This window comes from Myotis daubentonii, chromosome 1 (genome assembly GCF_963259705.1).
Source record: "Myotis daubentonii chromosome 1, mMyoDau2.1, whole genome shotgun sequence".
NCBI classification, from domain to species: domain Eukaryota; kingdom Metazoa; phylum Chordata; class Mammalia; order Chiroptera; family Vespertilionidae; genus Myotis; species Myotis daubentonii.
Genome location: NC_081840.1, coordinates 9,690,386 through 9,705,476, shown reverse-complemented (window position 1 = coordinate 9,705,476; position 15,091 = coordinate 9,690,386). Strand labels below are relative to the sequence as shown.

The 15,091-nt window shown below is 40.2% G+C and overlaps 1 protein-coding gene across 4 annotated transcripts in view; it reads right to left on the bottom strand.

Moving 5' to 3' along the window:
- The window catches only part of RPS6KA5 (ribosomal protein S6 kinase A5), a 129,559-nt gene that overhangs the window by 50,510 nt on the left and 63,958 nt on the right, over nucleotides 1–15,091 (bottom strand). For all 4 annotated transcript variants that reach the window (XM_059688137.1, XM_059688130.1, XM_059688150.1 and 1 more), the window contains exons 4-5: nucleotides 13,511–13,626; nucleotides 9,749–9,856 (exon numbers count right to left, since the gene is read on the bottom strand). In XM_059688137.1, the coding sequence (XP_059544120.1) occupies nucleotides 9,749–9,856; nucleotides 13,511–13,626 (224 nt within the window). The remainder of the gene's footprint in view (nucleotides 1–9,748; nucleotides 9,857–13,510; nucleotides 13,627–15,091) is intronic.

Sequence of the window (15,091 nt, the reverse complement as noted above, 5' to 3'; positions counted from 1 at the left end):
GATTTATCTATAAGACTGCGAACAAAGACCACTAGGGGGTGCACCAAGGAAGCATAACAAAATGCGGAGACAAAGAAACAGGACAAAATTGTCAATGGAAGAAATAGAGTTCAGAACCACACTTTTAAGGTCTCTCAAGAACTGTTTAGAAGCTGCGGATAAACTTAATGAGATCTACACGAAAACTAATAAGACCCTCGATCTTATATTGGGGAACCAACTAGAAATTAAGCACACACAGACTGAAATAACGAATATTATACAGACGCCCGACAGCAGACCAGAGGAGCGCAAGAATCAAGTCAATGATTTGAAATGCGAGGAAGCAAAAAACATCCAACCGGAAAAGCAAAATGAAAAAAGAATCCAAAAATGCGAGGATAGTGTAAGGAGCCTCTGAGACAGCTTCAAGCGTACCAACATCAGAATTATAGGGGTGCCATGCCGGGAGCCGGTCCATCCTTGCTGTTTCAAGGGACCTGGCATATATGGCATACGGTTCTTAATATGTTTGCTCACCTTCTTGGCGCTGTGTTTTAACCAAGGTCACCTCTCCGAGAAAGGTTGAATCCCCAGGTAGGGATTTTCCCCTGAAGTTAGGGAGGGAATAAAACCCCTCAACTAAGTGCCAGGCGGGTAATTAATCCCTTTAACTACGAACAATCATGCTTAAACTACATAATCTTTTCTCCCTGGAATGGAGATAAGAAACACCCTAACCTTTGTAATAGAAATTGACAGGATTAGAATCAACTGGTATAAATACAGATGCAACAAGACAACAGAGACAGAACTCAGAGCTTAGAAGAGAATTCAGAAGACAGAACTTATAAGACAGAACTCAGAACACAGAACTGAGAACACAGGGCTTGGAAGACAGGACCAAGAGAGACAGAGCCTAGGCACAGAACCTACACAGAACGTTCTCTAGAGACAGAAGAACTTCGCTGGAGAGAGCATGCCGGAGGATCCTGGAGAGGGACTGGCCTCGGAGCCTAGAGACAGAGCCTAGCGGGAGAACATGGCAAGGGATCCTGGACTGAACCTGACTACAGAGATTGGCAGGAGAACCTGACTGGAACCTGGACACTGAACCTGACTGGAGAGCCTGGACAGAACCTGGCTGGAGAACCTAGCGAGGGAACATGGCTACAGAACCTCTCTGGAGATCCGGGCTAGAGATCCTGGCTAGGTTGCTGATCAACTGAACGCTGTCTCCGTGTCATTCCTTCTTCGCCGACTCCGTCTACGCCTTTGGGGACCCCTGGACCCGCTGGGGTTGGACCCCGGCAGTGCCAGAAGATGAGAGAGAGCAAGATATTGAAAACCTATTTGAAGAAATAACGACAGAAAACTTCCCCCACCTGGTGAAAGAAATGGACTTACAGGTCCAAGAAGCGCGGAGAACCCCAAACAAAAGGAATCCAAAGAGGACCACACCAAGACACATCATAATTAAAATGCCAAGAGCAAAAGACAAAGAGAGAATCTTAAAAACAGCAAGAGAAAGAAACTCAGTTACCTACAAGGGAATACCCATACGACTGTCAGCTGATTTCTCAGCAGAAACTTTGCAGGCCAGAAGGGAGTGGCAAGAAATATTCAAAGTGATGAATACCAAGAACCTACAACCAAGATTACTTTATCCAGCAAAGCTATCATTCAGAATTGAAGGTCAGATAAAGAGCTTCACAGATAAGGAAAAGCTAAAGGAGTTCATCACCACCAAACCAGGATTATATGAAATGCTGAAAGGTATCCTTTAAGAAGAGGAAGAGGAAGAAAAAGGTAAAGATACAAATTATGAACAACAAATATGCATCTATCAACAAGTGAATCTAAGAATCAAGTGAATAAATAATCTGATGAACAGAATAAACTGTTGATTATAATAGAATCAGGGACATAGAAAGGGAATGGACTGACTATTCTTGGGGGGGAAAGGGGTGTGGGAGATGTGGGAATAGACTGGACAAAAATCGTGCACCTATGGATGAGTACAGTGGGTGGGGAGTGAGGGAGGAAGGTGGGGCGGGAACTGGGAGGAGGGGAGTTATGGGGGGGGAAAAAAAAGGAACAAATGTAATAATCTGAACAATAAAGATTTAATTAAAAAAAAAGAAAAAAAAAAGAAAAGAAATAGAAGAAATAAGAGGCTTGACAAAGTTATTTTTGGATGAGAATAATAAAATGGACAAATCTCTACGGAACAGATCAAGAAAACACAAAAGTTAAACTCCAAGAAGTTTCTTCCTTGGTTGCCAGTTTCGAGAGAAAGATTATATATCTCTATCTCTTTCTCTAACTGACCTCTCTCCTTTTCATCCTCTTCCTCTTGGAGCCTTTCTCTCACCATTTTATAGTGATTAAAAATTTTAATGGAGAGACAAATGGATGGATGGACTGACTGACAAACAGACAGATTAAAGAAAAATCAGAATCCCACATTCCCTTCTAGCTAGTGTCCTGTGCTTCTCCTTTGTCAGTGTTGGTTCACACACTCTCTTTACTTGCCCACATGTCTCCCACTTCTGAGTCTACCCCAATTTGGCTTGCACCCCCTACCAATTGACTAAAACTGTTCTTGCCAAGGTCACAATTGACTTCAATTTTAGATCTTTTCAGTCCTCATCTTACTTGACTACCTAGTAGTGTTGAACTGGAGATTGCCTCTCGTCTTGGCTTCTTCGCGCCATGCTCCCAACACACACACACACACACACACACACACACACACACACACACACACAATCTCTCTCTCTCTCTCTCTCTCTCTCTCTGTATTTTGTAGGCTTTTCCTCTTCCACCTCACAGTTCAATGCTAGGTACTCTTTTGTCCTATGTGCTGGTAATTCCCACATATATATGGCCAACCATGAGCTATCTCCTGGGCTCCAGACCTAAACATGCCGATAATGTATTTCCACTTGACTCTCTCATAGGCTCCTCAAATCAACATTTAAAAACTGAACTAATCTCCCCCCATCTAAATTCTGTCCTCATTTGCTCTGGGAAATATATTCCTATTTAATTTTCAGAAATTTATTTTTACACATGCTTGAAGTTCCTGCTCCTGGTATAATATTCATCTCTGTGTATTTCTTAATTTAATAATTTAACAAATATTTATTGAGTACCTACTATGTGCCAAGTATTGAAAGACCCCAGAAATATAGTGGTGAACAGCAAATTCCTTGCCCTAATGAGCCTGTATTCCAGAGGTATTCATCAAATATTCATATAATTACTAAATGGCAAGTTATTTATTTAATTATGACTTATTTATAATATTTAATTTTGAGTTGTTTAATTATGAATTGTTCCCAGATTACATTTTGCTAAACTGGATTATATAAAGATAAAACTGATTTTATTTTAGAAACCTTAAAAATCTTTTATATGATAAGGAACACTTTACAAATTTGATACTTTTATGGATGTGTTCTTTTCTCAACAACAGATTTTGATAAATCCCTTCAGGTTCTGAGAAGAAAAGAAAACATTTCTAAATATCTGTCAACTAATATATGTCCTTCATAGGATTTTTTGAGAGTACAGTTCAGCAAACATTTATTGAGTTCTTATTGTGAGTCAGACAGTCTACTAGGTATTGGATTGAAGATTCTAACTCAAGACTTTAAAAACATTCAGAGCATCTGTTCTTACCTATATATAAAGAAACTAGAGGCCTGGTGCATGAAATTTGTGCACTCGGGCGGGGAAGGGGGGTCACTCAGCCCAGCCTGCACCCTCTCACAGTCCAGGAGTCCCTCAATTAATTGCCCTGCAGAGGGAAGCCCCGCCTACCTGTCGCAGCCCACTGGTTGGTGGCCAGGGCCACCCTCTGTGGGGCGATTATGGGGCCATGGTGGGGCCTCCCGACCAATCGCATCGCACCCTCCTTGGCTGGCCTGGTACCAGTGTGTGTCATAGCATGGTCGTCAAGACGGTCATTCTGCTGTTTGGCTGTTCGATCAATTTGCATTAATATGCTTTTATTATTATAGATAATGTCAAGGTGATTCATTTATGTGTTATTAATTACCCTATTCTTAAATATGGTACGTACATTCTCCGTTTTCATAATTTAACATTGAGCACTTAAAAATTTTCATAACAGATTAAAATGAATCTGCATGTAGTTAAATAAAACTAGAAGAAAAATAACATCCTAAACAACTCAGTGCTCAAAAACTATGGCATCTGATGAGAATACCTTTCCTTCCCTTGAAGAGCAGCTGTTGACATGACCAGCAGAAACACAAGGCTCTCTTGTGAGGAGTCACCTGATTTAGCCACATAGCATAGCTGACTAATTTGTATTAAAATCCAACAACTCTGATCCATGTTTGATTTCTGTTTATTTTTGGTTTTGTTACTAATATTTTGCTGTTCCTAAGGGCCAACATCTGCTAAATGATCAGACACAGGTACCCATAAATATGGGATTATTAAGTGATTCTTTCCCTTGTATTACCAGAACATAGAGTTAATGTCTAGCACATAGAATGCCCTCACCAAATTGATGGAGTGAATGAGTGAATGTATGAATGGTTCCTACACTGAAAAAAAAAGATAGAAGAAGATATAAACAAGTGGAAGAATATACCGTGTCCATGGATTGGTAGAATTAACATCATTAAAATGTCTATACTCCCTAAAGCAATCTACAGATTCCCTATTAAAATACCAAAGGCATATTTCACAGATCTAGAACAAATACTCCAAAAATTTATATGGAACCAAAAGAGACCCTGAATAGCCACAGCAACCTTGAGAAAGAACAAAGTTGGAGGGATCACAATAGCAGATATCAAGTTATACTACAAAGCCACTATAATCAAAACAGCCTGGTACTGGCATAAGAACAGGCATATAGATCAATGGAACAGAAACCCCAGAAATAAACCCAAGCCATTATAGCCAAATAATACTTGACAAAGGAGGCAAGAATGTACAAAGGAGTCAAGATAGTCTCTTCAATAAATGGTGTTGGGAAAATTGGACAGATATATGAAAAAAATGAAACCAGACCACCAACTTACACCATACACAAGAATAAACTCAAAATCGATAAAAGACCTAAATATAAGCTGGGAAACCATAAAAATCCTAGAAGAAACATATGTTCAGACAACTCTTGTAGCAATATGTTTACTGATACATCTCATAGGGCAAAGGAAACTAAGGAGAAAATAAATAAATGGGACTACATCAAAATAAAGAGCTTCTGCACAGCAAAAGAAACCGTCAACAAAAGGAAAAGGAAGCCCACTGTATGGGAGAACATATTTGCCAATGATACATCTGATAAAAGGTTAATATCCAAAATATATAAGGAACTTTTACAACTTAACAAAAGGAAGACAATCCAATTTAAAAATGGGCAAAGGCATCAGTAGATGAATGGATTAGAAAACTGTGGTACATCTACACGATGGAATACTATGCTGCTGTAAAAAGGAAGGAACTCTTACCATTTGCAACGGCATGGATGGAACTGGAGAGCATTATGCTAAGTGAAATAAGCCAGTCAATAAAGGAAAAATACCACATGATCTCACTCATTCATGGACAATAGAGACCATTATAAACTTTTGAACAATAATAGATACAGAGGCAGAGCTGCCTCAAACAGATTGTCAAACTGCAGCGGGAAGGCCGGGGAGGGTTGGGGGGCAGGAGGTAGGGGGGTAAGAGATCAACTAAAGGACTTGTATGCATGCATATAAGCATAACCAATGGACATAAGACACGGGGTGATAGGGGAGGCTAGGGGACTGTCTAGGGCGGGGGGATAAAATGGATACATATGTAATACCCTTTGTAATACTTTAAGCAATAAAAAAAAATAATAAAAAAAAATGGGCAAAGGACTTAAATAGACCTCCAAAGTGAACATACAGATGGCCAAGAGACATGAAAAACTACTCAAAGTCATGACAATGAGGTATTACCTCCCACCTGTCAGAATGGCTACCATCAACAAATCAACAAATGACAAGTGCTGGCAAGGATGAGGAAAAAAGGGAACCCTAGTACACTGCTGGTGTGAATGCAGACTGGTGCAGTTACTGTGGAAAACAGTATGCAGGCTCCTCAAAAAATTAAATATGGCCCTAGCTGGTTTGGCTCAGTCAATACAGCACTGGCCTGCGGACTGAAGGGTCCCAGGTTTGATTCCAGTCAAGGGCACATGCCCGGGTTGCAGGCTCTATCCCCAGTAGGGGGCATAAAAGAGGCAGCTGATCAATGACTCTCTTTCCTCATTAATGTTTCTCTCTCTCTCCCTCCCTTTCCCTCTGAAATCAATCTATATATATATACTAGTAGCCCTGCACACAAATCTGTGCACCAGTAGCTCACTGCCGCCCTCCAGTAGCTCTCCCCGCCCCTCCCCACACCCCCCCTCATAGCTTGCTGCCCTGCCCCCTCCTGTAGCTCTCTGCTGCCCACTTGTAGCCAGTAGCTCGCTGCCACCCTCCTGTAACTCCCTCCGCCCCCACTCCCTTATAGCTTGCTGCCCTTCCCCCTCCTGTAGTTCTCCACTGCCCGCTTGTAGCTCGCTGCCCCACCCTCCCGCTGATCTGTGATCCGGTCGTTATGCAATCAGTCATTACGCTTCACAGCGTAATGACCATTTGCATATAACATCTTTATTATATAGGATAAAATATATGGAACTGCCATTTGACCCAGTGATCCCACTTCTAGGAATATATCCTAAGAAACCAGAAACACCAATCAGAAAAAATGTGTGCACCCCTATGTTCATTCATAGCAGTGCAATTTACAACACCTAAGATCTGGAAACAACCCAAGTGCCCATCAGTAGATGAGTGGATAAAAAAGCTGTGGTACATTTATACCATAGAATACTATGCAGCAGTAAAAAAGGATCTCTTACCCTTTGAGACAGCATGGAGGGACCTGGAGAGTATTATGCTAAGCGAAATAAGCCAGTCAGAGAAAGACAAGTATCATATGATTTTATTTTTTTTATTATTTTTTTAAAATATATTTTATTGATTTTTTACAGAGAGGAAGGGAAAGAGATAGAGAGTTAGAAACATCGATGAGAGAGAAACATCGATCAGCTGCCTCCTGCACATCTCCCACTGGGACCCAGGTACATGCCCTTGACCGGAATCGAACCTGGGACCTTTCAGTCCGCAGGCTGACACTCTATCCACTGAGCCAAACCGGTTTTGGCAAGTATCATATGATTTTACTCATATGGAATCTAATGAACAAAATAAACTGATGAACAAAACTGATCCAGAGATATAGAAGCATGGAACAGACTGCAAAATCTCAGAAGGCAGGAGGGCAAGGATCACTGGATGGGAAGAGATCAACCAAAGAACTTGTCTGCAATATAAGCATAACCCAGGGACACAGACAATAGGGTGGTGAAGGCCAGGGGCGGGGAGTGGGGTGGATTGATGTAGGTTAGAAGAGGTCAATGGGGGGGAAAAGGGCACATATGTAATATTTTCAACAATAAAGATTAATATATATAATATATATATATATATATATATATATATATATATATATATAAATAAATAAATTGTGACGTCATCACAAACATGCTTCTATGGCCTGGGCTGGGCTTGTCTGGTCACAGGCGTCTGTAGGCAGATGTGGCTGGGCCAGTTCACTGGTCAAACCAACTGCTGACAGCACCTGCAGACTTTTGTTCTCCGTTTCTCAGAGAGGAATCCTCCTGTCTCAGAAGCCACGGTTTGCAGAGTGAAGGGCCGAAAGAAGCCCTGGAGTTCCATAGTTCAGTGTGTCAACTTTCCCTTCATCACTAGCTTCCACATGATGTCCTCACCCTCAGCTGTGCCTACTGCCCCAGAACCCACAGTCTGTTCATTTACCTTTTCCGTCTTCCATGAATGTAAGAAAGGCACACTTGCCTCTGTGAATGGGATAGACATGAGATCTGGGGGCTACCTGCTTCTCATACAGACTTCCAACCAAACCTCCTGTGTCCTGTTATCACCTGCTCCCCTACTTTGAGGGGTATCTGGTGTCCCTAATTCTTGATCCTCTCTGGGGGTCAGAGATGCATTAGCCTGCTTTGGTGCTTCTCACATCACTGGCTTAGGAATTCATTGTGATTAAAAAGGCCAGTTTAAGCTGAAAACCAAGGAGAGAGAATAGAAATGGACAAAAGAAAAACCCATTCCAAGAAAGATGATACTTTAATACAAATGAATATTGGTTACAACTAATATTTCTGCTGTCCATCTTCCAAAATCTGATTGATATTTTCTTCTCTCCCTTTTGAGTGCATGCCTATTTTACTCCTTGACTTTTACTTATAGTGGGGTTTCATGAGGAAGCAAATCTATAATAATAAAAGGGTAATATGCTAATTAGACCAGACATCTTCCAGATGTCCTTACTGACCAAGCCGGGGCTGGAGGGAAGCCAGCCCAGGTCCCAGGTGCCAGAGGGAAGCCGGTGCCGGCAGCTGGGGGAAGGGAGGCCTACTCTTGCACAAATTTTCGTGCATCGGGCCTCTAGTGTTAACATATTTAATCTGTCACATTTTACTGAAGTTGCCACTAAAATTTTTGCAAAGAAGAAAAAGCATTAAAAATCAAACTTTGAAGTATATTTCTCAAAAATTCATCTAATCTATTTTATAACTATGATTTTTGTCAAAGATAATATATTATTTTAACCAGCTTCATGAGGGCAGACACTATTTCTATTTTATTCATCATCATATTATCTAGTACTTAGCATAAGTGGTCAACAAATATTTGTTAAATAATTAAATTGAGTGGATATAGATATGATTTAAAAATTGGGATCTCTAGATTTTATAGTTTCGGAACTTATCTAATTCACCTAGGGCTGCTTTAGTAATATTCCAAAAAGCAAGCAATCAGAAACAGAAACACCTAATTTGGAACCCAATTATAATGTTTCAAACAAAGCCCTTTATAGCAAAAATTTTACTGTGATTCTATATTCTGTACCAGTAATTTCTCAGATAGTAATGAATTGGCATTCATATTTACTTAGTTATCCCAAATAACTAGTAGTGTAAAAATATAATTTTTATTACAACTGCTACAAAAATATTTAATTACAGCTAATAGATGTACAATTTTAAATGTCATTAAATGTACTTGTAATATTGAATCAACTCTAATCAGTATTAAAAATGCAAAGTCCTCCATATTTAAAATCTGCAGATGAGCTATTACATTTTAGTTCATATGAGAAAAAAAACACCACCACCAAACCCAGTAAGTTTATTAAAGAATTAAGTCTGGTAGAGTCTTCTCTTTCTTGTCAAATGAATTCAAAGGGCCATCACAGCATGCCCCGTCCTGCTCTGGAATTGCAATGTAATTGCATGTGCTTTGTTTCCTATTCTCTCCTGGCTGCCACCTAAGCCAGACTTCTCCTAAAGGCCCAAAGGGTTATTTAAATTTGTTAGTTATATTTGATGGGGAAGTTAAATGCATAGTTTTGTTTTGCTTTAAACTGGAGAATTATGATACACTCATCAAAGATTTACTGCAATTCTAACAGGATGGTCCCACGGTAATTTTGAACTAAAAATCTTTATAGTCATCCATGCCAAATGCTCCTTGAGGCAAATCAGCACAAAGATCCATAATCCATATGGTACTATCCTGTTAAATGCTTACTCCATAGCTAATTTTTCATCACTGTTTATATTGTCATTACTAACTTTAAATTAAAATATCATACTCACTTCATCAGCCACAAACTCCTTACTCAGGCCAAAATCTGTCAGCACCACATGGCCATTAGAATCAAGCAGAATATTCTCAAGCTTGATGTCACGGTATATAATCCCCAACTGTGAAAACAGATAAATGTGCATTTAAAAATAACAATTTCCAAAAGTCTTTCTTATCTACCTTAAAAACAAACAAACAAAAATAAACAAACAAGGCATTCTCAGGATGTTATAATGGGTCTTAGTCACTGAACAGGGCAAATGTAAGTCCCTCCATCTTGGGCTCATATGCAGGGTTCCCCGGGCCTCTCCCACAGGTCTCCGTTCTCTGTGTAGTGAGGGTCCATCCCTGCTGGACCTTCTGTAGAGTCTCCCCATGACCGCTGCTGCTTCCTGTCTCTATTCTTGTCACAGCTCCCATCCTCACCCCAGGTGATGTTTGGGTGCTTCCATCGTCACCCCAGTGATGTGTAGGTGCTCCATTCCTCACCCCAATGATGTGTATGTAGGTGCTCCCATCCTCACCCCAGTGATGTGTAGGTGCTCCCATCCTCACCCCAGGTGATGTTTGGGTGCTTCCATCGTCACCCCAGTGATGTGTAGGTGCTCCCATCCTCACCCCAATGATGTGTATGTAGGTGCTCCCATCCTCACCCTAGTGATGTGTAGGTGCTCCCATCCTCACCCCAATGATGTGTATGTAGGTGCTCCCATCCTCACCCTAGTGATGTGTAGGTGCTCCCATCCTCACCCCAGTGATGTGTAGGTGCTCCCATCCTCACCCCAGTGATGTGTAGGTGCTCCCATCCTCACCCCAGTGATGTGTAGGTGCTCCCATCCTCACCCTAGTGATGTGTAGGTGCTCCCATCCTCACCCCAATGATGTGTATGTAGGTGCTCCCATCCTCACCCTAGTGATGTGTAGGTGCTCCCATCCTCACCCCAGTGATGTGTAGGTGCTCCCATCCTCACCCCAGTGATGTGTAGGTGCTCCCATCCTCACCCCAGTGATGTGTAGGTGCTCCCATCCTCACCCTAGTGATGTGTAGGTGCTCCCATCCTCACCCTAGTGATGTGTAGGTGCTCCCATCCTCACCCCAGTGATGTGTAGGTGCTCCCATCCTCACCCCAGTGATGTGTAGGTGCTCCCATCCTCACCCCAGTGATGTGTAGGTGCTCCCATCCTCACCCCAGTGATGTGTAGGTGCTCCCATCCTCACCCCAGTGATGTGTAGGTGCCTTCTTGGCCAGTTCGTGTCCTTCACCTCCCTAATGGCGTCAGCATGTTTCCAGACTAACCGGATCCCACAATGGTCACTCCTTTGTTTTTATTCCCACAGTTCTTCCAAATAAACTCCCATTCTTGTCTCCTCCTGGGAAAATCAGTGCTGGAAGCTATATCAAGACTAATAAAACTGGCTTTGTGTTATACTTCTTTGTATTTACCTTTTTAGGGTAGGAAGATTAAGAGAAACTTAGCTGAGATCGGACCTGCTAGATTATTTCCACTCCATATCAAGTACATTTATATTTAGAATTCATCATGTTCTCTTATTTCTGTGTTTCTGATTACCCTGTTTTAATGATAATGAATGTTCATGGATTTTCCTTTCATAAACAAAATTAAAGCTTTCACACAAATTAAAAACTCAATTTACTAAGCTTTCCCCTAAGAGCTCTGTATTTTGTTAGTTTGTTAGTTTTCACTCAGGAATTTATGGCCTTCTCCACCATCATTTTCATGCCATAAAAAACTACATCTAATACTCCTAAACATAAAATAAAAAGGTATTTTCTGCCTATTCCTGGGCCTGATTTGGTTCATGTATAAAAAGATGTCCTTCGTGAAACTGCTCTATTTTGTGTGTATATAATATACCCCATTTTTAAGTGTTTAGGCACTAACTGAAACTTTATTTTCAGGAATAATTCGGAAGCCTTTTTAAAAACTTTGTAATAGCTAGAATACTTTGCTGAAAATTTACTATAAAAGTTTGCTTCGGTGCTACGGAATAACTCTCCCTCTTTTAATAAAATTCTTATCATTTGAGAGAGAGAGAGAAAAAAAATGTCCTAACTACTGTATATCCCACAAAAATAATCGCAGGCATAAAGCTTGCCACCATACCAACAAGTCTATCAAAAGGAACAGAGATGTCAGCTCCCATCATCTCAGCTCAGCTCCCTCCCTTCTCACTCCCGTTACTCTCTCCAGGGCACTGCAGCCCTGCGCCTGGAGCCTTCTCTCTTCCCCCCTATTCTTACATATTTTTCATTCACTCCCCTTAAGATTCCTATTCTGAACCCCATCTCCCTCCACCTGCCCAGCCTCATTTCTGTTCTGGGCCGGATGGGCTGGATCTACCTTTTTCTTGATTCCCTCACTTTTTTTCTTAAAACTCCTCATTTTTTCTCAGAGCCTCTGCCATCCATTGCCTCCATCTTGCCATTCTAATCTCCCTGCCTCTTTAAAAATTCCCTCTTTGGTCCTGTCTTCTCCCTTCGATTCTCTTCATTCTTTCCTATGGCCACCTGTAATCTAGTGTGGGATATGAATACAAAACCAAGAAGAAGAGTGGCCTTATGGTGTGCCTACATCATCCTAATTCAGTGACTCAAGCCATGCCAGTCTCCTTGCAGCCTCACAGGCCTTTGGTGAAAATTGCTCTAGTGCTTTCTATTTCTGAGGCACATAATAACCGCTCCCACAATAATTCTTCCTCATTAAGTAAAAAAAAAAAGGTTTTTAATCAAAGTTTCTTGGACCGAGATTAATAGTATCTGAAACAATGTTTTTAAAAGCTTAAACTAATTTTATAGAGTTCAAACTGCATCACAGACATGAATTTCATGGAATGTTTTTAGTAACTAAGTTCATGCTACATGAGGGCGGGGGGGAGGGCATGAGAGAGGGTCTCAGAAACAAAACAATGAAAAAAACAAGCCAGGGTGGACAGTGAGAAAGCTGGTAGCACAGGTAGATGCTTCTTTCAAATAACTGATCTTCTCCAACCTCAGCAGGAAATACACCGTGAAGATATAAAGGGAAGTGAGTCTCTACTAGGAAATGTGTATTACGACTTTGGCTTTATTGTAAAGGTTATTTTAAGAATGGAAAAGTTATTGTGATAACTATGCATGATACCAGGTAGGTACTGGAAATATCGGGGGAACACTTTGTAAAGTATGTTATTAGCTAATCACTATGCTATACCCTGAAACTAATACAAAATAATACTTAAGAATGAAAAAATTTATTTTGATGATACTTTGTAATAAGCATTAGGATTTTTCATTAAAAAAAAAGACAGAATATTGCTCAGGCTCTGCATTTTAAATATGCATCACAGGAACTACTAAAGAAAGCAGATTTTAAAAAAGAGAACTATAGCCCGGCCAGTGGGGCTCAGTGGTTGAGCACCGACCTATAAATCAGGAGGTTATGGGTTCGATTCCTGATCAGGGCACTTGCCTGAGTTGGGATGTGGGCTCAACCACTATGGGGGACATGCAAGAGGCAGTTGATCAATGATTCTCTCTCATCATTGATGTTTCTCTCTCTCTCTCCCTTTCCCTTCCTCTCTGAAATCAATACAAAAATATTAAGAGAGAGAGAGAGAACTATAAAACTGAGAAACGAGGTTAACGATCTACAAGTGTGCTTTCACAATCACCACAAAGACAATGACACGTAAAAACATTAGCTGTCTAAGCTCCATCATGACTTCCGTTAGATTTTTCAAAGAGAGAAACCCCAAAGGTTGGGCATCTTACCTTGTGGAGATGTTCGAGGGCGAGCACAATCTCTCCAATATAGATCTGCACCTCGTGCTCTTTGAAACGCTCTCTTTGAGAAAGATGAGTAAAAAGTTCTCCACCATTTATATAATCTAAAAATGAAATATATTTTTCTTTCTTTGACTTGTGTTCATAAACTAATGGAAGTGTTTCCTTTTAATCAATATGGATTAACCACAAGGCACTGACTTTAATATATGACTTTTGGTATAATTCTTAGTATACAGTTTCATAAGAATATATTACTAAATTCATATAGAATACAGTTTCATAAGATAATGACTAGCCTGAACTATAATCAAATGAATTTGCATAGAGTATTGCCATTAAAACCATTACACAAATTCTAAATATATTTAAATAATTTCTCAAATACAGCATATCAGAACCCTCAGCCATCACCAATGAGTATCGAAACAACTGCCACTTCAGTGACTACAATAAAAAATGAACAGAACAAAACAAGACACAAAGAAAAATCCCAGCTTTCCTTTTAACAGTCACTATTTTTAAGCCAATTCCTTATTTTCCAAGATTTCCTATGCACCCTTCCAAAAATGTATAGTAGGTAGCAGATAGGTAAACAATATGTCAATCTTTTTGGGAGAATGTGCCAAGCTAAAATGAACACTGACATATTTATGGCACCGAATTTCAGAGCGAATTTATTTCTTATAGGAGTGAACCCAGGGTTGTTCTCTCATTAAAGTACTTGGCCTTGCCTACAGGAGTATCTACACTCTTTTCTAAGAGGTTATCACCTTAATCTACCTGCCTGTTAAAGCAGAAGCATCTGAATTTGGAAACCTAGAAGAGCTACATTCTAAATTCTTGCCAGAGATTAGAACCTCAAAGTATCTGCAGTCCAAACCTCATCAAATGTTCAGTCATGAGAAATAATACAAACATACATACAAAGGACAATATATGTAATCGATATGTCTTTCTGGATATGCCACAATGACTAGAGCAAAGTCAGAGCAGGAGAAAGCTACAACTCTAATGCTGTTTTGGAAAAATTATACTTTAATCTTGTTTCACAGGCTAGCATTACAGGGACAGTGGCATGAAATCTGGCATTAGTCTAGAAGGGCTGGTGAAAACTCCTTTATATCTGGGTCACAATGCCTTAAACTTGGGTTTTTAAGAAAATGTATCTTGGTATAATTTCATGCTTACAAAAATATTTGCAAAAACAGTACAAGAAACCTCCATATTCCTATTATGCAAATCTACCGATTGTTTATATTTTGCTTCACTTGCTTTAGTAGTCTCTCTGTTTTTACATATGTGCATATTTTTCCTTTGCTGTTGAAAGTAAACTAGAGACATCATGTTCCTATCCCTAAATCCTTCAGTGTGCATCTCCTAAGAAAAAGAACATCCTTTCATATAAACAGAGTACAACCATCCGTGTCAAAAACTAACTATGATAAAAAAATCTAATTTATACTCCCTAGGCAAATTTTGTCATTTTCCCCAATGACTGCTCTTCGTAGCTACTTTTTTTCCAGTGCAGGACCCATGGCTATCATAGCTCTTTAGTCTGGAACCCTC